This window comes from Rhinopithecus roxellana, chromosome 18 (genome assembly GCF_007565055.1).
Source record: "Rhinopithecus roxellana isolate Shanxi Qingling chromosome 18, ASM756505v1, whole genome shotgun sequence".
NCBI classification, from domain to species: Eukaryota; Metazoa; Chordata; class Mammalia; order Primates; family Cercopithecidae; genus Rhinopithecus; species Rhinopithecus roxellana.
The window spans coordinates 28,264,734-28,290,330 of NC_044566.1; the positions used below are offsets into that span (position 1 = coordinate 28,264,734).

The 25,597-nt window shown below is 37.6% G+C and overlaps 1 protein-coding gene and 1 long non-coding RNA gene across 2 annotated transcripts in view; one reads left to right on the forward strand and one right to left on the reverse strand.

Annotated features, from left to right (window-relative positions):
- The window catches only part of LOC104658309, a 32,797-nt gene extending 7,748 nt beyond the window's left edge, over window positions 1–25,049 (forward strand). Inside the window, exons 2-3 of the long non-coding RNA XR_747414.2 lie at window positions 10,378–10,511; window positions 24,702–25,049. This is a non-coding gene — a long non-coding RNA (uncharacterized LOC104658309). The remainder of the gene's footprint in view (window positions 1–10,377; window positions 10,512–24,701) is intronic.
- UCHL3 (ubiquitin C-terminal hydrolase L3) overlaps window positions 23,713–25,597 on the reverse strand; it is a 58,940-nt gene continuing 57,055 nt past the window's right edge. Inside the window, exons 8-9 of the mRNA XM_010358290.2 lie at window positions 24,826–24,884; window positions 23,713–23,922 (exon numbers count right to left, since the gene is read on the reverse strand). Coding sequence (XP_010356592.2) covers window positions 23,839–23,922; window positions 24,826–24,884 — 143 coding nt within the window. The 3' untranslated portion in view covers window positions 23,713–23,838. The remainder of the gene's footprint in view (window positions 23,923–24,825; window positions 24,885–25,597) is intronic.

Genomic DNA, 25,597 nt, shown 5'->3' on the forward strand with positions numbered 1-25,597 from the left:
GATAACAGCACAATAGAAAATATCATTGCTTAGTGCCACTGATACAAGAATTTCCTTACAGCAGGGCCTCTCAACAGAAAGACAATTGACAATCTGGGTCAGATAATTCTTTGTTATGGGGATTGTCCTGTGCATCTTGGAGGTTTAGCAGGATCCCTGGCCCCTACCCACTAGACACCAGCAGTATCCCTGTAGAAGTGATAACCAAAAATGTTTCCAGACACTGCCAAATGTCCCCTGGGGGCAAATCAGCCTCCCGTTGAGGACAACTATTCTACACAGAGAAACTGGCTTTGTCAGGAAATGCTTTTCTACAATAACAGTGAACCTTAGGCCCAAGTTTCTTGCAGCAAGTGGTGGGGTAGTGGGGGAGAGGAGTTAGGATGAATTGGGCAGAAAAAGGCTACTCTGTGTTGTAAAGGAAGAAGGGATGGGGCTGAATGGTGCCTGGGCAAAGATTGTAAGAGACGAGGTCCTGTTGGCTGGAAATAATTGAAAGAGGAAGCAGATATAGTGAGAATTCTTCTAATAAAAGAACTGAATTTTGTACTGTGATTGGTTATGATTCAAAAAGGTGCCTGCCCTTATAAGCTCAGAAATAACCAACATATGGATTTTGTGTGTATTTCTCATGCTTATATGACAGCTTAGTTAACACAAAGAAAGACTCGTAGAAGGTAGATTAAAAATATATTTAGTAATAATTATACTTATCCCATCTCTACCCCATTTGTACCCACAAAAAATACATCTTCAGTGTCAGTAATAAGATGTGATGTTGTCAGTACTTACATAATGATATTCAGACAGGAAGGTTCAATTTTATATTTGGAAATCAAAGCCAGAGAACAAAGAAGCCAAAATGTTACAGATAATGATTAAGAAATAAACATAAGAGGGAAAACATGTATGCACCAGAAAGCAAAAGGAGAAAGACAAAGTGAATCCCATATGAGAACACTCCTCCAAAAAGAAGACAAACCTCCAGGAAGTTTCCAGTGCAGCTTTAGGATGATGAATCCTACAGTGGACGAAGGCAAGGGTCATAAATTTGTCTTCTGAAGCTACTGGCTTGTTAACTGAGAAGGGATAGATGAGAAGCCCTTGAGTTCTTATCGACCTTCATCTCATGTACACAGACATCTCATTAAGAGATCAACTGAGATGGTAACTTTCAAAACATGGGACCAACCCCATAATTTGAAAAGCAGTTGGTTGCTTTCTTCCGACTATAAAGGTCTTAAGGGTTTTTTTTTGTTTTTTGTTTTTTTTTTTTTTTTGGAGGTTTCTTTCTTTCTTTTTTTTTTTTTTTTTTTAACAAGTAGAGGGGTTTCCTGTCATTGAACTAAAATCATTTAACATAAATCCAAGACCTTTTTTAAAGGTCCCCCATTCTAGCTAGAATTGCAAAACCACATTATAATTCTCTAAGTGATAGCAGTGAGATCAAAAGGACTTACCCTAGAATTAGCTTTAAAATAAACTATTGCAGCTTCTGGGAACGAAGAAGGAGAGAATGTGTGTTTACTAAGCTTCTCTTCCTGAAGCCCATGAAATGAAAAAAAAATAAAGTCTGTGTTTTCCCTAGAAGGATATCTTTAGTAGGGATAATCAAAGATAAAAATAGTCAAGTCCAGTTTTCCCTAAAATACATTTGTGTGTGTGAGTGTGTGTGTGTGTGTGTGTGTGTGTTTATGTTTTGGTAAAGAATTTCTACCTGATCTCTCATTAACTTTATTTGATAAGATAAATAACCTTACTATCAGTTCAAATTGTTTTGTTAAAAAGGCAGGGGAAAATATTTAAGCACAGTATGCACTATACGATTAATATAGATTAACCTCCTCAACTTATGATAGGGTTACATCTGATAAACCCATTATAAGTTGAAAATATTGTTAAATATTTAACCTACCAAACATTATAGCTTAATCTAGTTTCCTTAAACATCCTCACAACAAGTACATTAGCCTACATTTGGGCAAAATCATCTATTGTAAAGCCTATTTTATAACAAGTTGTTGAATATCTTATGTAATTTATTGACTACTGTACTGAAAGTGAAAGAATGGTTGTATGGATACTCAAGTACGGTTTTGGCTAAATGTGTATCTCTTTTGCATCATCGTAGTCAAAAAATCGTAAGTTGGGGACCATCTGTACTTTAGAATTGTACTTGCAATTCTTGTTTACATTCTGAAATTGAACTCAGAAATGAAACAACCCATACATTAGAGGAAATTTATACTTCCTATAAAAGTTTAAATACAATTTTTATAATAACCCCTTCATTCCCCTATTCTATTACTACTAGGTGGATAGCAGTAATATTTTAGCTTCAAAAAGGAAAGGATAGTACCTATGGTTGACAATAATGTATTGTATACTTAAAAATATATTGGCTGAGTGTGGTGGCTTATGCCTGTAATCCCAGCACTTTGAGAGGCTGAGGTGGGTGGATTGCTTGAACTCAGGACTTTGAGACCAGCCTGGGCAACACGGTGAAACTTGGTCTCTACAAACAATACAAAAATTAGCCAGGTATGGTGATGTGCAACTCTGGTCCAAGCTACTTGGGAGGTTGAGGTGAGAGAATGGGTTAAACCTGGGAGGTAGATGTCATAGTAAGCTGAGATTGTGCCATTGCACTCCAGCCTGGATGACAGAGTGAGACCCTGTCTCAAAAAAATTGTGTGTGTGTGTGTGTGTGTGTGTGTGTGTGTGTGTGTGTGTTAAGAGGGTAGATGATATGGTTTGGCTGTGTCCCCACCCAAATCTCAACTTGAATTGTATCTCCCAGAATTCCCATGTGTTCTGGGAGGGACCCAGAGATAGGTAATTGAATCATGGGGCTGGTCTTTCCCCTGCTATTCTCATCATGGTGAATAAGTCTCATGAGATCTGATGGGTTTATCAGGGGCTTCTGCTTTTGCTTCTCCCTCATTTTCTCTTGCTGTCACCATGTAAGGAGTACCTTTCACCTCCCGTCATGATTCTGAGGCCTCCCCAGCCATGTGGAACTATAAGTCCCATTAAACCTCTTTTTCTTCCCTGTCTCGGCTATGTCTTTATCAGCAGTGTGAAAACGGACTAATACAGTAGGTCTCATGTTTACCACAATAAAATTTTCAAAAACATTTTTTAAATGAAAGGATTAAAGACCACAGACTGACTGGCCTGGAGACAAGAGACCAACTTGTATTCCTAGGTTTACCATTATTGTTTATCTGGGCCTCCACTGGAAGAGCACAGTGATCTTAGGCAAACCTCACCCTCACCTCTACCCAGTGTGAAGAAACCTTACAAACAGCTATGAAATGAAGTTCTCGGCTGGTCTTCACAGCTTCAGCATGACCTTGAAATCTTCATTTGTACGCAGACAGGTCTGATACTCCCTCAAGAGCTGAAAATAATTATGGGAGAAAAGGGAAGCCTTGGAGCCAGCTCCATCAGAAGATTCCCTATGAAACAAGGTAACGGAGTTTCCCTGAACATGAAGTTCAGTTTAGAATGCACATAAGGATCATGAACAACACCACATGATCTCTAAGGTAAACCATCAAAGTCTCTCCCAAGCTCTTGGACTAGGAATGTTCTATCCATCACTATACTATAAATCTCTTTGGTCTTTGTGGATAGAAATAGACCAGTGAGGCCAAACTACTCCAAACTCATGTAACTGAAATTCCACAAAAAATGAATCCGTGACCCTAGGGCTTTCTCTGGAGAGGGAGAAGACATCTATCTACAGCTTCATTTCTGCTTACTGAGAAAATCAACTGCAGAGGAAGCGCTGCCTGAGACTTTAATATGAATCAAAACCACACACATGCACACATACACACATCTTCTGCTGGACCTTTACATAGTTAAAGGGCTATCAGCTTCTGTTATTTTAAGAATTGCTGTCATAGTCTCTATTTGACTTCTGCGGAGATAGGTCTCTGGGCATGGTCTAGATAATCAGAAGAATATGAGGAGAAAGGCAAATAATACTGCATAAATATAAAAGGCGATTTATTGGGGAAAAGAGAAATTATTTGCTAGACATATTTGCCTTAGAGAAATCTCTCTGTCCCTTAATATGTGTTTAGACTGTCCAATACTTGAGAATAACTGTTTGACCTCGGGAGATCTTGTGTGAATGTGTTTTATTCAAAAGGTACTCAGAGAAGACCAAAAGAAATCAGGAAGAATAAAAAAGGCCATGATTACTTCCTACTGGCTGAGAAACCTCAACACAGGTGGCATTTCTCATGCCGACCACCATCCTATATTGTTGTGCTATAAATATTCACCACTGTTCCCATCACTTCTACTACAACTCAGACTCTAGAATATGTAACCCTGTGTGGATCCTTGTGTCTAAGGGTGTTGATATGGTTTGGCTGTGTCTCCACACAAATCCTATCTTGAATCGTAACTCCCACAGTTCCCATGTGTCATAGGAGGAACCTAGTGAGAAGTAACTGAATCATGGGAGTGGGTCTTTCTCGTGCTGTTCCCGTGATAGTAAGTCTCACAAGATATGATGGTTTTAAAAACGGGACTTTCCCTGCACAAGCTCTCTTCTCTTGTCTGATGCCATGTGAGACACACCTTTCACCTTCCACCATGATTGTGAGGACTCCCCAGCCATGTGGCCCTGTAAGTCCGTTAAACCTCTTTCTTTTATAAATTGCCCAGTCTCGGGTATGTCTTTATCAGAAGCTTGAAAACAGACTAATACAGGTGGGGTTTCCCTGAACATGAAGTTCTAATAAGTTCCAGAGTGAAAACAAGTCCTTCAGGTAGTGAGTAAAATATTCTTAAAGTAAGGGGGAAATTGGCCCTATGAAACATTTATGAAAGGTGCTCTCTCCTACAAATGAGAGCTGGCAGACCTTGACATACAGCAGAGAGGCTAGGAAGCTGGATAAAGCTGCAAAGGGTCTAATGTTTTTGCCTCAGATTTTGGAAATAGTTGTATTCAAAATATAGGTTTACAGTAGTGGTGAGCATTGCTGTACTCTAGTTTTCTCCTGAAGTGTGGAAACCTTCAGTAAAGGTGGATACATAGCTCTACCTTATGGCACCTGGAGGGTATGCCAACGCCCAACCAGAGGCGAAGTGCTACCTGGGAAGGATCACTGTCTGTCATAGATGAAGAGACTGAAACAGAAATTGAGAATTCAGCAGAAGCAAACCATTGAACCAGAGATGGCTGGAGATATGCTCACTCTTGATAATCCATGAAGATACTGGAGGAAGACTGGGATGGTCATTCAAAGCATTCTATTTGAAAATTAAAGGAGGTGTAACTCCGAAAGGTTGACTATTTAGGAATACCCCAAAAGACACCCGGTTATTATGCATCAAAAACTGACTGTATTCTCTCGCTAGTAGAACAGACTGGGAAAAACAGCATTACCCATCACGTCACCTTCCAAAGTTGCATTCCTAGTTACACTAGAGTCAGATTTCAGTAATTTTTATCTCCCTATAACATTTCTAAAAACAAATCTAAATTGGTAAATTTCAGCAGCCAAAGTTTTCATTGTTTTGAAAGAAAAATTTTACTTGATGATACCTAAAATAAATTGCCAATTTAATTTCTTTTTAAATGCTTGTTCAGGCACAGTGGCTCATGCCTGTAATCCCAGCACTTTGGGAGGCTGAAGCGGGCAGATCACTTGAGGTCATGAGTTCCAAAACAGCCTGGCCAATATGGAGAAACCTCATCTCTATTAAAGTACAAAAATTTGCCTAGTGTGGTTGCATACACCTGTAATCCCAGCTACTGGGGAGGCTGAGACACAAGAATCACTTGAACCCGAGAGGCAGAGGTTGCAGTGAGCCGAGATCACACCACTGCACTCCACCCTGGGCAACACAGCAAGACTCCGTATCAAAAAAAAAAAAAAAAAAAGTTTGGGCCTTTCTGATTCTGCCTTAGAAAATACAGAAAAATATTACCTTAGTGAGAATAGTCCTTCCTGAATTTTGTTCAGTCCTCAAAATTATATCTGTGTAAAAAATCATGACTAGGAAAGTTAAAAAACCAATACAGAAAAAAAAATGAAAAGTAATCAACAAATATTTATTGAGCAACAACAAATATTTTACTGAGTTTCCAAAGCATGATACTATTTAGTAGAGATGCCAAAATAAATAATTTCTGGTCCCCAAAAAAGTCAAACACAATTATATGCCCAATAAAAAACTAACAATATTTTAAGTTTAAATTTTAAAGACACTTAAAAATATTTTTGCATTTCTAGTGGTTTGCAAGAATTTCACATCATTTTTTAAATAACTGCAATGTCAAATTAATCTTTCATTTTAGTTTATTCAACAAAATAATTTTATAGTAACATTTCGTGCCTGCAAAATTATTTGCCAAAGAGGTATTTTGTTCATTAAGCCCTAGTGGCCTAAGAGAAGTTTATTGAATACTAAACCAAAAAAGCAGGAGTTACTAACTTTAAGATTTGCTTTCAGTTGGTATCCTGATGTATTCAGCCAACACAATAAAACACCATAAAATTTTACTATGCATAACGAAATTATTGAAAATCAAGACCCATTAGTATGTACTATGCTTACTGCCAAATCTACTGAATGTATCTAATGTCAGGTTAGGAGCATGGTCGTAAATCAGTGTGACACCTGCCCTAAGCATCCGTTTCTGGTTTGATCCCTTGAAAGGAGCTCTAGACTTATAGTTCTTAAAGTAGTTAAAGGCATCATCAGAGTAGAAACATTTTAATTATGAAGGTAGTACTTACAGACAATTATAAGATTTAGAAAAATAATGAGAAAAAACTTTTCAAAGCAAATTCCAGCAGGACTTAATAATACTGGACACACAAACCTACAGTGGCTTTGAGTAGCCCAGTTGATGTTTCTGCATGTACTTACCACCTTGTATGTGAAAGCACCTTAGAAACTACAACATGTCTTATGCTGTTATAATATTTTCTACTACAAGGCATATTCTACCAGTGCAAGAGATCAACAATGATTACAAAATTGATAAGAGGGAGTTAAAAATTTCCAGTCTTGTTGTTACTGACAACAAAAATTCAAGTTGAAAATGCCTGGGAGGGGGATGAATACCCCATTTTCCATGATATGATTACTATGCATTCCATGCCTGTCTCACAATCTCTCATGTACCCCATACATATATGCACCTACAAAGTACCCACAAAAGTTTTAAAAGAAAAAAGAGAAAAAACAAGAAAATGCCTGGGGATAGTCTACAAAGTTGACTTAATTTTATCTCAGTTGCAGTATTTACTTCTTGCCTTCCTACTGACCTCTTTTCCACCTACATGTGTTCCTGAAGAAAAGCCAAATGGAGATGCTCTGCCTTAGTTCTTTCAAAGTAATAATATAAAAGTATTCAAGGAACTATTATTACCTTTTTTGCTGCAGATTCTGTCCCTGAGATACAGCCAACCCACACAGATGCAGACATGAGCACATATCAGTTGCCCTCAAATTTCCAGAGCTCCGAGCTCTGTTCTCTGGAAGGGAACATCATAGGACATCCAACTGTAAAACGTGAAAATGTGGCATATCCTAATTTTCTTCATAGCAGTTGTAATAAAAAATTAAAATAACTTTAGACCATACCCATATATTGAACTTATTTGAACTCGCCCTATCATTCTAGCACCATACTGAAATTCATCAAAATTCAAATAGCTATAAATGAAACATGAATGGTAATAATAACTTCAGATGTTGAAATAATTGCTCAGGATGATTTAGATTCTATAAACATAGTTATCAAAAAGAAAAATAGCATTCTTTGCCCCCAAGAGTAAAAGATTCAGATAAAAATGTTTTCCTAATGAGCAGTGTGCTTGGGTATAGTATTATTACAGGAAAGATCAAAATTCCAGTCATCTTTGGTAAATTGCATGTCTGCTAACTTCAGCTATTTTGGGATTTTTTAAAGTTAAACCATTTCCAAGTCACAGAAGAAATATGCACGGTTCCCCTGTGCATGGAAACAAAATGCAATCTATTCATTCCATCTCCTTATTTAAATTCTTTTGAAAATTAGGTGAATCTGGTGATTCATGAAACAATCTTTGAGACTACTTTCAATATAGCTTATTGCAGTCTTAGGATGATGGTAATAATAGATACCATTTGTGACTGCTGGACTTTATGTACTTCATTTATAATTCTCATATAAAATCTACATGAGAATCTTTTTGCTTAAGGTATTAATTTGCCCAAGACCACTCAGAGTAAGTGCCAAGAATAAAACCAAATCTCACACCAAAGTTTGAGCTCTACCCACGAAGCAATGATTTTTACACAATTGTTAGAGATCCTAATAATGTCTTTTTTTTGTACAGCTACTATATTGTATGCCATAATCTCAGTATCATGTTCTCAATCAAGCACTGTGAGAACACTGACATTCTATATTACCAAGACCAGAAGTTTCAAAGTGAAGCAATTTTCATAACGCAGCCATTTAGTGGGAAAAGTTATCAATTGGATATTTGGCAAATTATGTTTCTCTCTTAAAAAGTTATATCAGATGGGATGGATCTCCAAACTCAATATGAGAGGTATGTATTTCTCCTGCCCAAGATTCACTTCCTCAACTGGGCTCTAGAAAATCACTATAAGTGTAACCCTGGGGCCAACAGCCTTAAGGTTATCTGGGTGCTTGTTAGAAATGCACAATCTCAGGTCTCACCTACCAGCTGAATCAGAATTTGCATTTCAACAAGATCTGGAATCTCATATCCTCATTACTGTTTGAAATGCCCTGCTACCCTACCCCAGCCTAGGTTCCTAATTATTCCATTTCTTTCCTGTTTTCTTAATTTCTATTGTTTTTTTTTTTTTTCCTCACATGAAAACATTATTTTAAAAAGTCCTCTGCTGAATCTGTACCCTCATTCCCCTCATTTCTCTTCTTTTCTCAACCAAGTGCCATGAAGGAGGTTTCTATAATTCCTGAATCCGTATCTTCTGTTCACTTCTCAACACACTGCAGTATAGTTTAGTCACCTACCAAATATCTGACCGTTACTATGTGCCAAGGACTGTATTAGACTCTGAGGATAAAATGGTGTACAAAAGCCTTGGTCCTTGTCCTCGAATTACTATCCTCAAAATCATTTTGACATAGATCACCACTGATTTCTTGAATTGTCAATTCTGGGAAGCATTCTTTATTCATTATCAGTAAGAGAACACAACTGTCCTCCTTAAGCCAGATATTGAAGAGAGTTTGCAAAAATATAATTGCAAAAATATAAAAATTAAAAAAAAAAAAGTGCCACTTTTCTCACTAACTTTTTTAAGAAAATATTTTTGGGGCCAGGCATGGTGGCTCACGCCTGTAATCCCAGAACTTTGGGAGGATGAAGTGGGCAGATCACGAGATCAGGAGATCGAGAGCAACCTGGCTAACACGGTGAAACCCCGTCTCTACTGAAAATACAAAAAAATTAGCCGGGCGTGGTGGCGGGCGCCTGTAGTCCCAGCTACTTGGGAGGCTGAGGCAGGAGAATGGCGTGAACCCGGGAGGCGGAGCTTGCAGTGAGCCGAGATCGTGCCACTGCATTCCAGCCTGGGCGATAGGGCACGACTCCGTCTCAAAAAATATATATATATTTTTTTTTATAAAAATGTTATTTATGTTAACATGTGATAGGTTTGTTTTTAGTTTTAAATGAACAAATATTCCTAAAAGTTATTTTAATTTCTAATAGAGATCCACAACTCTCTAGGCTGCTCAATAATTTTTAGAGTATAAGGGGCTCCTGATGTTAAAAAGTTTGAGAACAACTTATTTCGTATTAAAACCAGGTTGGTTGCTCAACGATATAGTTTGGATATTTGTCCCTGCCCAAATCTCATGTTGAAATGTAATTCCCAGTGTTGGAGGTGGGGCCTGGTGGGAAATGTTTGGATCATGGGGACAGATCCCTCCTGAATGGCGTAGCGCCATCCTCTTGGTGCTGTCCTTGCACCAAGTGTGAGCTGTTGCAAGATCTGGTTGTTTAAAATTGTGTAGTACCACCCCTTCACCCTCTCTGTTGCTCCTGCTTTCACCATGTGATGTGCCTGCTCCCTCTTCACCTTCTGCCATGATTGTAAGCTTCCTGAGGCCTTCCTAGAAGTCTCTAAGCATTGCTATAGAGCCTGCAGAAGCTGTAGAACCTGCAGAACCATTAGCCAATTAAAACTCTTTCCCTTACAAATCACCCAGTCTCAGGTGTTTCTTTATAGCAATGCGAGAATGGCCTAATACATTCAGTAAATCCCCAGTATCTACATAGGCATCAACTCTAGAATATATAATACATATGAATAAGTTGCCCTAAACATTTTATCTCCTATGTTTGATTAATTTAGCTAAAGAAGTCACTTTCAAGAGATCAGAAGTAAGATGGCCAAATAAAAGCCTCTACCAACCATCCTCCCCACAGGAACACCAAATTTAAGAGCTATCTACACAAAAAAGCACCTTCATAAAAAACAAAAATCAGGTGAGCAATTACAGTACATTGTTTTAACTGAAAATCACTGAAAGAGGCACTGAAGAGGATAGGAAAAACAGTCTTGAATTGCTGACACCATCTTTCCCCTATTCCCCAGCAGCAGTGAATCTGTATGGCTTGAGGGAGGGAGAGTACAGTGATTATGCTGCCCTGTCACAGTGGAAAGCAACACTTGGCAGAACTCAGCCAATGCCCACAGAGGGAGCATTTAGACCAGCCCTAGCCAGAGTGAATTCATCCATCTCAGTGGTTGGAACTTGAGTTCCGGCAAGCTTTGCCAGTGCAAGAAGCTCAACTGCTCTGGAACCCTAAATAAACTTGAAAGGTGATCTAGGCATCAAAATCTGGACTTTGGGGGCACATGACCTAATGGGGGACATCAACCAGAGCAGCCAAAGGAGGGTTTGCAGCACCACTCTTCCAAGCCCAGGGAGCATAGCTCACAGTTCTGGAAAAGACTACTTCCTTCCACTTGAGGAAAGGGAAGGGTAGAGGACTTCATCTTACAACTTGGAAACCAGCTCAGCCACAGTAGGATAGTGCACCAGGCAGAGTCATGAGGCCCCCGTGCGAGAAGCTAGCTCCCAGATGACATTTCTAGACACATGCTGGGCCATAAAGGACATTGTTGTCTTGAAGGGAAGACTAAAAAGTGCATGGGCCCTGAATAATCAGCAGCAGTAGACAGGTAGTACATGCCATTGGCTTTGAGTAAGACTCTGGGATGTGCTGGCTTCAGGTGTGACCCAGCACACTCCCAGCTATGGTGGTGATGAGGAGAGACTCCAGATTCAGAAAAACAGAAGAGTAAAAGGGGTAGTTTAGGTACCAGCTCATCCACAGTGGGGCGGAGCACCAAGAGGGCTCTTGTGGTCCCTGATTCTAGGTCATAGCTCTTGGACAGCATTTCTAGACCTGACCTGGGCCATAGAGGAGCTCACTTCCCTGAAGGATATGTCCCAGGCCTGGCAGCAACCAACCACAAGCTGACTGAAGAGACCCTGGGGCTTCAATGAACATCAGTGGTAGCCAGGCAGTACTCACTAGTAGGCTGGGGTGGTGGAGGCCACAGAGACTCCTCTGCCTATAAAAAGGGGAGGAAAGTGTGGGAAGAACTTTGTCTTCTGGTTTTTTTCCCAGCTTAGCCACAGAAGAATAAAGCATCAGGTGGATTTTAAGATTTCCAACTCCATGCCCTGGTTCCCAGATGGCATCTCTGGACCCACCCAGTGCCCAGGGGCACTCGCTACCATGAAAGGAAGGACACAACCTGGCTGGCTTTGCCACCTGTTGATTGTAGAGCCCGAGGGCCTTAAGCAAACATAGTGGTAGCCAGGTAGCGGTTACACCAGGCCTTGGGCAAGACCCAGTTCTGTACTGGTTTCAGGTCTGACCCAGCACAGTCCCAGTGGTGGTAGCCACAGGTGTTCTTGTATTATCCCTGTCCCCACTCCAGGCAGCTCAAAACAGAGAGGCAGGGGAAGGCCATTTGTTTGGGAAAGAGTAAGGAAAGAGAACAAGAGTCTCTGCCCAGTAATCCAGAGAATTCTTCCAGATCTTATCCAAAACCGCCAAGGTGGTAGCTCTATGAGTCTGCAAGAACCACAGTGTTACTAGGCTAATGCAGATATGGTTGCAGTGACCAAACACTTAGATCACAACACCCAAGTACCTTAAAATACCTGGAAAGCCTTTCCAAGAAAGGGGGTGGGGGGAAACAAGCACAGACTCTGAAGACTACAATGAATACCTAACTCTTCAATGCTCAGACACTAATGAACATCCACAAGCATCAAGTGAATCCAGGAAAACATGACTTCAGTAAACTAAATGAGGTACCAGGAACCAAGCCTGTAAGGACAGAGATATGTGACCTTTCAGATAGAGAATTCAAAATAGCCGTTTTAGGGAAACTCAAAGAAATTCAAGATAACACGCAGAAGGAATTCAGAATCCTATCAGCTAAATTTAACAAGGAAATTGAAATAATTAAAAAGCATCAAGCAGAAATTCTGGAGTGGGGTCAGGTGCAGTGGCTCACACCTGTAATCCCAGCACTTTGGGAGGCTGAGGCAGGCAGGTCACTTGAGGTCAGGAGTTTGAGACCAGCCCGGCCAACATGGTGAAACCCTGTGTCTACTAAAAATACAAAAATTAGCCAGGCGTGGTGGTGCATGCCTACAGTCACAGCTACTCAGGAGGTTGAGGCAGGAGAATCACTTGAACCCAGGAGGCGGAGGTTGCAGTGAGCCGAGATCACCCCACTGCACTCCAGCTTGGATGACAAAGTGAGATTCCATTGTAAAAAAAAAAAAAAAAAAAAAGGGCGCAGTGGCTCATGCCTGTAATCCCAGTACCTTGGGAGGCTGAGGTGGGCAGATCACCAGGTCAGGAGTATAAGACCAGCCTGGCCAACATGGTGAAACCCCGTCTCTACTAAAAATACAGAAATTAGCTGGGCATGGTGGCAGGTGCCTTAATGCCAGCTACTCGGGAGGCTGAGGCAGGAGAATCACTTGAAACTGAAAGGCAGAGGTTGCAGTGAGCCGAGATCATGCCACTGTACTCCAGCCTGGGTGAAAAAGCAAAACTCCATCTCAAAAAAAAAAAAAAAAAAAAAAAAAAAAAGAAATTCTGTAGTGGGAAAATGCAACTAACATATTGAAGAATGCATTCTCTTAATAGCAGAATTGATCAAGCAGAAAAAATGTATAGAATTTTTATTAGTTTTCTCTTTGCTTATTTGCTAGTTTGTTTATGCAATGAATGTTAAGTTGTTATCTGTTTAAAATAATGGGTTATAAGATAGTATTTGCAAGCATCATGGTAATCTCAAACCAAAAAACATACAATGGATACACAAAAACATAAAAAGCGAGAAACTAAAACATACCACCAGAGAAAATAGTTTTCACTAAAAAGAAGACAGTAAGGAAGGAAAGAAGGAAGAGAAGACCAGAAAACAACCAGAAAACAAATAATAAAATGGGAGGCTCAAGTCTTTACTTATCAATAACAATATTGAGCGTAAATGGACTACACTCTCCAGTTGAAAGACATAGAGTTGGTGAATGGATAAAAAACAAGACCCAACAACCTGTTGCCTACAAGAAACACACTACATGTATAAAGATACACATAGACTAAATATAAAGGGATGGGAAAAGATAGTCCAGGCAAATGGAAACCAAGAATGATCAGGAGTACCTATACTTACATCAGACAAAATAGCTTTCAAGACAAAAACCATAAAAAGAGACAAGGAAGGTCATTATTTAACAGTAAAGGCGTCAATTTAGCAAGAGGATATAACAATTGCAAATACTTATGCATGCAACACTGGAGCACCCTGATTTACAAAGCAAATATTTAGACCCTAACACAATAATAGCTGGAGACCACAATACCCATCGTGTAGCACTGAACAGATCATTCAGACAGAAAATCAATAAAGAAACATCAGACTTAATCTGCACTATGGACCAAATGAACTTAATAGACATTTACAGAACATTTCATGCAACAGCTATAGTATACACATTCTTCTCCTTAGCACACAGATCATTCTCAAGGATAGACCGTGTGTCTTAAAACATTTTTAAAAAATGAAATAATATCAAGTATCTTCTCTGACCACCATAAAATGAAACTAGAAATTAATAACAAGAGGAATTTTTGAAATTATACAAATACATGGAAATCAAACTGTGTTCTTGAATGACTAGTGGGTGAATGAAGAAATTAAGAAGGAAATTGAAAAACTGAAACCAATGATAATGGAAACACAACATACCAAAACCTATGGGATACAACAAAGGCAGTACTAAGAGGAAAGCTTATAGCTCTAAGTGCCTACATCAGAAAAGCAGAAGAACTTCAAATAAAAAATCTAACAACTATTCTTAAAGAACTAGAAAGGCAAGGGCAAACTGAACCCAAAATTAGAAGAAATAATAAAGATTGGAGCAGAAATAAATGGATCTGAACAAATAAAAAAAGATCAATGATACACAAAATTGGTTTTTTGAAAAGATAAAATTGACCAACCTGTAGCCAAACTTGCTTAAAAAAAAGAGAAGACTCGGCCGGGCGCGGTGGCTCAAGCCTGTAATCCCAGCACTTTGGGAGGCCGAGACGGGCGGATCACGAGGTCAGGAGATCGAGACCATCCTGGCTAACACGGTAAAACCCCGTCTCTACTAAAAAATACAAAAAACTAGCCAGGCGAGGTGGCGGGCGCCTGTAGTCCCAGCTACTCCGGAGGCTGAGGCAGGAGAATGGCGTGAACCCGGGAGGCGGAGCTTGCAGTGAGCTGAGATCCGGCCACTGCACTCCAGCCCCGGCGACAGAGTGAGACTCTGTCTCAAAAAAAAAAAAAAAGAGAAGACTCAAATAAAGCCAGATATGAAAAAAGAGATATTACAACCAATACCCCAGAAATTCTAAGGACCATTAGAGGTTACTATCAGCAACTATATGCCAATAAATTGGAAAACATAGAATAAATTGATAAATTCCTAGACACATACAACCTACTAAGATTGAACCATGAAGTAATCCAAAACCCAGACAGACCAATAACAAGTAATGAGATTAAAGCTGTAATGAAATGTCTCCCACCAAAGAAATGCCTAGTACCTGGTGGCTTCATTGCTGAATTTTCCCAAACATTTAGAGAAAAACTAGTATTAATCCTATTCAAACTATTCCAAAAATAAGAGGAGGTGGGAATACTTCCAAACTCGTTCTACCAGGCCAGTAGTACCCTGATACCAAAACAAGAAAGAAAGAATGAAAGAGAAAGAGAGAGAGAGAGAGAGAGAGAGAGAGAGAGAGAGAGAGAGAGAGAGAGAGAAAGGCAGGCTACAGGCCAATATCCCTAATGAACATTCATGTAAAAATCTTGAACAAAATACTAGCAAATCACATTTGACAACACATTAAAAAATTCTTTCATCGTCACCGGGTGGGATTTATCCCAAAGATGCAAGGATGGTTCCACATATAGAAATCAATCAATGTGATACATCATATCAAAAGAATGAAGAAGAAAATACGATTATTTCAATTGATGCTATAAAAGCATTTGATAAAATTCAACATCCTTTCATGTTAAAAAAAATTTTTAACTGGGTATAGAAGGAATGCACCTCAACATAATAAAAACCATATACAACAGATCAACAGCTAGTATCATACTGGATGGAGAAAAACTGAAAGCCTTTCCTCTAAGAACTGGAACATGACAAGGATGTCCACTTTCACCACTGTTATTCAATATAATACTGAAAGTCCTAGCTACAGCAATCAGGCAAGATATAAATGGCATCCAAATTGGAAAGGAAGAAATCAAATTTTCCTTATTTGCAGATGAGACAATCTTATATTTGGAAAAATCTAAAGACTACACAAAAATACTATTAGAACTGATAAATTCAGTAAAGTCACAGGATATAAAATCAACATACAAAAATCCGTAGCATTTCTATATGCCAACAGTGAACAATAAAATTAAATACTTAGGAATTAACTTAGGCACATAAAGCTCTCTACAATGAAAACTATAAAACACTGATGAAAGGAATTGAAGAGGACACCAAACTATGGAAAAATATTCCATGTTTATGGATTGAATGAATCAATATTGTTAAAATGTTCATACTACCCAAAGCAGTCTGTAGATTCAATACAATCTCTATCAAGAGAGCAATTACATTCTTCACAGAAATAGAAAAAAAAAAAAAAAATCCTACAATGTATATGGAACCACAAAGGACCCAGAATAGCTATCCTGAGCAAAAAGAACAAAACTGGAGGAATCACATTACCTGACTTCAAATTACACCACAGAGCTATAAAATCAAAATAGCAGAGTACTGTCATAAAAACAGATACATAGACCAATGGAACAGAATACAGAACCCAGAAGCAAATCCGCACATTTTCAGTGAACTCATTTTTGACAAAGGTGCCAAGAACATACATTGAGGAAAGGACAGTATCTTAAATACATGGTGCTGGGAAAACTGGATATCCAAAGCAAAAGAATGAAACTAGACCCCTATCTCTCACCATATAGAAAATTCAAACAAAATGAATTAAAGACTTAAATCTGGTTGAGTGTGGTGGCTCCCATCTGTAATCCCAGCACTCTGGGAGACCACAGAGGGCAGATCACTTGAGGCCAGGAGTTCAAGACCAGCCTGGCCAACATGGCAAAAAACCTGTCGCTACTAAACATACAAAAATGACCCAGGTGTGGTGGTGTAGACCTGTAATCCCAGCTACTCAGGAGGCTGAGGTGGGAGGATCACTTGAACCTGGGAGGCAGAGGTTTCAGTGAACCAAGATAGCACCATTGCACTACAGCCTGGGCGACAGAGCAAGAGTCTGTCTCAAAAAACAGAAAAAAAAAAGAGACAAATCTAAAACCCTAACCTACAAAACTACTACAAGAAAACAATGGGGAAACTCCAGGACATTAGACAGGGCAAAGATTTATTGAGTAATACCTCACAACCATAGGCAACCAATGCAAAAATGACCAAATGGAATCACATCAAGTTAAAAAACTTCTGCACAGCAAAGTAACCATCAACAAAGTGAAGAGACAACACACAGAATGGGGAAATATCTGCAAACTGGCCATCTGACAAGGGATTAATAACCAGAATATATAAAGAGCTCAAACAATAGGAAAAAATCTTTAACAATCGATTTTAAATTGGGCAGAAGATCTAAACAGAGATTTCTCAAAAGAAGACACACAAATGGCAAATATGAAGTGTTCAACATCACTGATAGAGAAATGCAGATCAAAACTACGATATTATCTCACCCCAGTTAAAACGGCTTTTATCCAAAAGATAGGCAATAAAAATGAGGATGTAGAGAAAAGGGACCCTCACACACTGTTGGTGGGAAAGTAAATTAGTACAAACACTACGGAGAACAGTTTAGAGATTCATCAAAAAACTAAAAATAGGACTACCCTATAATTTAGCAATCCCACTGCTAAGTACACGCAAAAGAAAGAAAATCAGTATATTGAAGAGATTATCTGTTCTCCCCTGTTTAGCGCAGCACTATCCGTAAGAGCCAAGATTTCAAAGCAACCTAAGTGTCCATCAACAGATGAATGGATAAAGAAAACGTGGTACATATACACAAACGAGCGCTATTCAGCCATAAAAAGAATGAGAGCCTGCCATTTGCAACAATATGGATAGAACTGGCAGTCATTCTGTCAAGTGAAATAAGCCAGACACAGAGACAAAATTCATACATTCCCACTTATTTGTGGGAGCTAAAAAATTAATTAAAAACAATTAAACGTATGGAGATAGAGAATAGAATGGTGGCTACCTGAAGGTGGGAAGGGTAGTGAGGGAGTGGGGATGGTTAATGGGCACAAAAAGTTCAAAAGTATGAATAAGTCTAGTATTTGATACCACAACTGTGTGATATAGTCAATCATTTAATTGTGCATTGAAAAAAAACTAAAAAAGTATATGTGGACTGTTGTAACACAAAGGATAAATGCTTCAGGTAACAGATACCCCATTTACCCTGATGTGATTATTACAAGTTGGATGCCTGTATCAAAATATCTCATGTACGCCATAAATATATACACCTATTATGTACCCATAAAAACAAAAAGTTAAAGATTTAAAAAAAAAAAAAAGTCACTTTCACTTGGCATTTCATGCACCGTTTAAAAAGAAAAAAAAAAAAAAAAAAAAAAAAAAAACGGAGATGGCTACTAGTCCTTCAAAAACTAAAAGCCTTCACTGGAATACTTGTAACAACTGATGTACATGCTTTAGTCTTCCAAAATGGGGAAAACAAGGTAAAAACTAAAACCATGAATAGTTTGCTTTAAACATTCTTCAAGTTTATATTGCCCATAAGCCATGTTTTCTAAAGTTCTTAAAATCAGTACTTTTGTGCTTTTATCTTGAATACTTCAATGTACCTGATTATAGTGCCAGAATGTGGTTATAAGAACAACTGTCTCTATCATATTAATATAAAAAATATTTAAGGTATTTGCATTTTGTTTTAAAATGAACTCTTCAGAATACATCTTTTAAGTTATACCCTATGAAATATCGTATTTTGGTCTTGATGGTGAAATATATGCACAGAGTAACATTCCGTCATACATTGCCTGCACACTGGGATCAAATGTATATTATTTCTGTAGTGGTGGAAGAAGGTTCTGGTTTCAAATACTTAGTATTCAGAGAGAATAAAGAAAATACCCCTCTTGAAAAGTACTTTCTTGGCTTAGTCACACAGGAAAATTCAGATGCAATTTTTTTTTGTCATCTTCTCCCACAGGTGAACTCTCAGTAAGCAACGCAACTTTTCATCAGACAGGTTTTACTACATTTTTAAAGAATAGTCTAATTTACAAACTTTGCATGTGCTTCAAGTTTTTCATGTTTAACATACAAATAAAACCTCAAGCAATTTGTTTTCATCTTGTAGTCATAAAACATGTGCAGGACACAGAGATCCTTTAGCTGTTAAAGGACACACTATTAAACATAACTTATTTATTTGAATATCAACTATGTTTACATATTGATAAAGATTACAGTTCTGAACCAAATAATTGTGCCATTCATATCACTTAGCTGATTCTTATTTTAAATAATTCAAGTTATACTCATATCTACCTTGTAGATTATAAGAGCTACATTATATATTTCTAAGCAATTTTAAATTAATTTTGCAAAGTAGTTTTCAGTATAGGTCATATACATTTAGTGTCCCTAAACCAGGGCTTTCCTTATCAATTAGACAATAAGGAATTGCTCATAATATCCCGCCTTTGTCTTTATAACCTCCTATATAATATCTAGTTGTAGCCTGTGGAAAAATGTCATACTGAGGACCCTCATCTATCAAGCTGGTAGAAGCAACAGATAGCTTCAGAACCACTATCCTAAACGAAGAAGTCAAGAGAAAGATTTAGAGTAACTTTTATTCAGAAGGAAAACAAGTGAGAATACACATGAAACTGAGGCATGTTAGGTTGGTCTGATCAACTGGCACCAGTGACACAAGAAAATTAATGCCCTTCACTGGAATCTTCTACAATGCAATAGTTTATGTACTTTAAGGAGGCAAAATTTTGAAAATCAACAGAAGCAAAGGAAATGACAAAACATTTGCTATCTGAAGAGTATATTCCACACTTGGTTTTTAGTAGCAATATTGTTGAGAACACAAGGAAGCTCATTTTAAGATCTTACCAGGGAATCAGGTGACATTAACTATTAAACTTTATGTATGCATATATAAATCCCTCTAAATTAGTTCTAAAAACCTGATATAATGATTACAGGTTTTTTTGCTGTTGTTTTTGTTTTTGTTTTTTGAGACAGGGTCTCACTGTCACTGGGGCTGCAGTGCAGCGGTGTGATATTGGCTCACTGCAGACTCCACCTCCTAGGCTCAAGCAATCCTTCCACCTCAATCTCCCGAGTAGCTGGGACCAAAGGTGTACACCACCACACCCAGCTAATTTTTGTATTTTTAGTAGAGATGAGGTCTTGCCATGTTGCCCAGACTGATGTTGAACTCCTGGTCTCAAGCAATTCGCCCCACCTCTGCCTCCCAAAGTGCTGGGACTACAGGCGTGCTGGGACTACAGGCATGAGTCACCATGCCCAGCTGATTATACACTTTTCAAAGTGGTTTTACTTAACTTCAGTCATGGATTTAAATAAGACAAGAGGATTTAAACCAAGGTTATTTGCCTTTTCAAGGTATACATATGTGTGAATGTGTGTACATATATATACATGCACACATACATATACATGTAAATACATGTATATGAGTATACACATATACCTACATAAGATTTACCTAAAAGAAATAAATTTCTATGAATAGGAAAGTTTTAAAAAAGCGATGGAAATATGCCTTTTTGCAATTCTTAACAGCACCATTAGAGGAATCATAAGCCTAGAAATGCTTCTTTTGAAAGATACAGTAGTAGACAAACATTAATGTCTAAAAATATCTTTCAAGCTCTATTAAATATTTTCATTAAATAAGCAGTTTGTATGTTATACACAGCCCAGTGATAAACCTTACCAAATAAGGCTTGCACACAAATCAAAGATGGAATAAAATAAATGTAAATCAGATTCATTCAAATATTTTTTTATAAGGAATCAAAGATAGTTTTCATTTAAGATAGCTTAAACTTCAGTTTGCCATAGAATACAGGTAACTTCTGCTTTACTCACAAATGAACATTGAAAATATTCGGGATAAGTATTTGGGGGCTCATAAAAGCTCATCTGTTTCAATAATTTAAAGCAAACCATTATACCCAGTGAAAAATGTTCCCAAAAGTCCACCAAGCAAAAATATTTCATTCCAGTTCTCATTTTAGTTCTATTTTCCCCGCGATCATGGTCATTAACAGAAGTATACAGAAATAACCCACAACTTATCAACCATAGTATCTCCATGAGTTTTCACACAAAGTAAACTATTAATATTTTCTACAAGTGCCAAGTTTTACGAATGTTACTAAACAAAGTATTGTAGGGAATAGAGTTGAGAATTAAAGTTTACATGTAAACTTAAGAGAGCAGTAAGAAAAGTTTTCAAGCTGTCTGTTCCACAAGGGACTACCACCTTAAACTGTATGCCAAAGAATGCTAGCTCTAAGTGCCGCTCCCTAAAATGTATAGAAAATGTTGTTCATAATACATGGAATATTTTTTGAAAGAACTGAGGCATTCTATAATTGCCCCCCTCCAAATATACCTGTAACTTTCAAAAAAGATTGTTCAACCCAGTATTTTCAAGATACTTGACTTTATAATCTTTCTTACCCATTAAGAGTTCTGCAAAGTTAGTGTTCCTCATAGCATACTTTGAGAAACTATGTAAATTCTAGGTAATGTGTCATTGATTTAGGATCTTTTAAGAAATCATATAATTGAGAGAAATCCAGCAAGGCAACAGGCAGAAAACTGCTTAGGAATGTTTAAAATATTTAAGATAACACACAAAAGATAACATAACAAGAATAGAATACATGGGTCATTATTATTGGTATGGTAAGCATCATCTGCATAGACAGTCTATCAAATTGTTTCAGATTATTTTTTCATCCCTATTGCCAACATTTCACCCATGCCCTTTTCACCATAGAATAATGGTAAGCTTAAATATCTTCCGAAGTTATTTTCCTCGTTATAGTCTATTTTTTCTAATATAGTGTTTCCCAAACTTAATTTATTGCTTATGAATAAGAAGGGATCTTGTTAAAAATGCTTAACTAATCTAATCTAGTGCTTCCCAGACTTAATGTATTGCTTATGAATAAGCAGGGATTTTGTTAAAAGGTTTTGGGGGTAGGGTCTGAAATTTCCCCTTTCTAAGAAGCTCCCAGGTAGTACTGATGCAACCACACTTGAGTAACAAAGACCTAATTCATTCTGAAAGCCATGCCTTACTACTCTTAGCTCAGTGAATTGTGTAAACATCTATATTCAATTACTGGTCAAAAACTTCATTCTGGACCAATCTGGTTTTTCTCTTAACTACTACACTCATTTCAACCCAACCCTGGTTTTTTTTTTTTTTTTTTTTTTAAAGATAAAATGTATGTGAAGTACAGATTTTAAATGTACAATTCAGAGTTACAATAAATGCATATGCCAAGTAACCACTACTACCTCCCCCTACTTTAGGTAAAATGCATATACAGCAAAGTACAGATTTTTTATGTACGATTCAAGGAGTTTTTATAAATGTATATACCCGAGTAATAGCTACTCCTCTCCCAAAAAGATATAGAACACTGTCATCACATCAACTGTGTTTTGGCCCAACTCTATAAATGTCCTTTCACTTTTCCACTGCCTTTCCACCTATCCTTCAAGACTCAACTGAAGCACTTCCTTCTTCAAAGCACAACCAAAATTCACTCATGTACCACCATCTAAATTTATTTACTATTTCTGAGACAGGGTCTCCCTCCATCACCCAGTCTAGTGTGCAGTGGTAAAATCATGGCTCACTGCAGCCTCGAACTCCTGGGCTCAAGCAATCCTTCCCGCCTCAGCCTCTTGAGTAGCTAGGACTACTGGCACATGCCACTGTATCCGGCTAATTTTTTCCAATTTTTTTTTTTTTTTTTTTTTTGTAGAGATGGGATCTCACTTTGTTACCCAGGTTGGTCTCGAATTCCTAGCTGCATGCTTCAACATGTTAGGATTACAGGCGTGAGCCACTGCACCTGGCCTGTATCTAATCTACCACTTTTAAGGCCCAGCCATCAGTTGTTCATCCCACTGAACAACTACAGTGGGTACCTCACAAGTGTTTCTACCTCTATTCTTGCTTCCTTCCTTAATATATTACCCATAGAGTTGTCAGAGTGACCTTTTAAAATTATAAATCAAAGTAGGTCCCTGTCCTGCTTAAAATTCTCCAATGGCTTACCATCACATTTGCAATGAATCCAAATGCCTTTTCCTGTATCAAAAAGCCCCTACTTTTCTGACTTCATCTCTTGCTACTTTCCCTATTATTTTCTATGCTCTGGCCTCTTGAACCTCCTTCCTGGTCCTACAATCCAGCAAGATGTTCCTACTTTAAGGGACTCCACATTACTTCTTCTGTTCTTCCCCACCACCTTTATGACAGGCTACTTTTAGTCATTCAGATCTCAACTTCAAAGTCACCTCCTCACAGAAGCCTCCCTGACAACAAAATCTAAAGTAGCTGCTCGGTCACTCCCTAACACAAATCCTACTTTAATTCTCCACACAGCATCTATTGTTGGTATTTATCTTGATGTGTTTGTTATTTATCTCTTCTCACAATAACATAAGCTCCGTGACTATTACATTTATCAACAGCGTTCAATGCTTTAACTTCTGAACCCAGAACGACATCCATCTCATTACAAGTAGATGCTTAACAAATGTTTTCTAAATAAACATGTTAACATAGATAATATATATTCATGTTATGCAAATGAAAATTGTGCCTGGTATCCCAATACAAAATTTCCTGTAAAATATAAAGAGAATAAGAAAGCTATTGCTAGTTTTCAAACCAGATAAATCCTTCACAAGAAAAAGAGAAGGAAAGCAATGCGCCTTTAACTTGGAGCAAAAATAACATAAAACACAGGTTAAGGCAAAGTTTAACTCACATAAAGTTTAATCATCAAGTTAAGGAAAATATCAAAATGTTTGAGTTAGTGTATGACAGAGAAAATTTAGTTGCAAATCATACAGTATTTGGTGTTTCCATTATTGACAAGCTATGCTGCAGAAAGAGCAATCGCATTAAATCTTAGTTCATCAGGGTCACGCTCCATAAACTTCTTGCAAACTTCTATGGCATCCTATGGAGGAAAAAAAAAGTATGATTTTTTCAATGTATAAGTGTTTTACTTATAAATGATAAACATTTCATATTTTTCTAATTCATACTAATTTTACACTGCAAACTTCCTTTTCCAAATGAGAAATAAAGAACACCAGAAGAGTGAACAGCTGGGTGTCCTAATTTGCTTTGTACAAAAATATAAGATGTAGTAAGTGTTCTCTTTTTTTTTTTTTTGAGACAGAGTCTTGCTCTGTCACCCAGGCTGGAGTGCAATGGTGCAATCTCGGCTCACTGCAACCTCTGCCTCCTGGGTTCAAGCAATTCTCCTGTCTCAGCCTCCCTAGTAGTTGGGACTACAGTCGCACACCACCATGCCCAGCTAATTTCTGTATTTTTAGTAGAGACGGGGTTTCACCATATTGGTCAGACCGGTATCGAACTCCTGACCTCATGTGATCCACCCGCCTCGGCCTCCCAAAGTGCTGGGATTACAGCCGTGATCCACTGCGCCTGGCCATAGGTGTTCTTAAATGCTATTAAGAAACTTTTCACCTAAAAATCACATTTCATTGATTCTAAGCCACACAATTTATTCATGTTTTAAAATCTCTAAAATCAGGATCAAAATATAATTAATGGTATCCTGGATTTGATGACATCTGGGATATAATGAGTAAGTCTTTCAATACTATTCTTGCCTTTTCAAATTTTACATTTGTTCATAGAGCTCTGAAAACCTCTTTATTTGTTGCAGATTTTTAACACTAATATAAATTTTCTTTTTGGATTTTCTAGAGAGAACAAGGATAAAGAAGTATCCAAATACAAAGAAAATGTTATACAAGTGACCTTTAGAGATGTTTTAAAGATGACAAAATATTAATAGCACTTAAGATGGGCCAATAAGTTTTACTGTTACCTCTAATAAAGTTTCATCACTAGTTTCACCATGGTTAATTGGAAATGGTTTCCGCCCATCTGTGGAAAACAGACAAACAATTGAATGCTTAGCTGTTTTTACAGGATAATGTACTTTCAACTTCCATTTTCCTCTTTCCTCAGTGAGGCGAGAAAAGTTAAAAGTCATTTTAAATAATATATCCTAAAACAAATGTTTTAATGTGCTACCATGAATATTTTTTATTAAAGGTTATTAGTTAGAACTTTGCCTCTATATTTGAAAGCCTAAATTATCTTCATAAACAGAATTTATTACAATGCTGGCTTTCGTTTCCTGATATTAATATGCAAAATTATTAAGTCAGTTTTTAAAAAATTATCACCCCAGCTTTTATCCTTAGAAATTTTAAAAACTTCTTTTCTCACTTTAAATAGGAAGATCTCAAGTAAGATAAACATGTTTAAAACAACGAAAGGGAGCCACATTGTCATGGCTTATACAATACTACTACTAATTGTGTACTACCAATGCAGTAATATAGAGGAATAATCCAAATAACCAGGGTTATTTTACTGACCACCAAAATAACCAAATTCACAATCAACTTAAATAAACTAGTACTTTTTGAATATTATTTTTTTAAAAAGCCCAGAATTATTTAAACTCACGCTAACTCAAAGTCAACTAACAATTATATATCCAAATCCATAATCTCAGATGTCTTGTAAATGGCTCTTCATTAAGTTCAATCCATAAAACACAGCCCCTTCTACAATTCCATAGTTTCTAA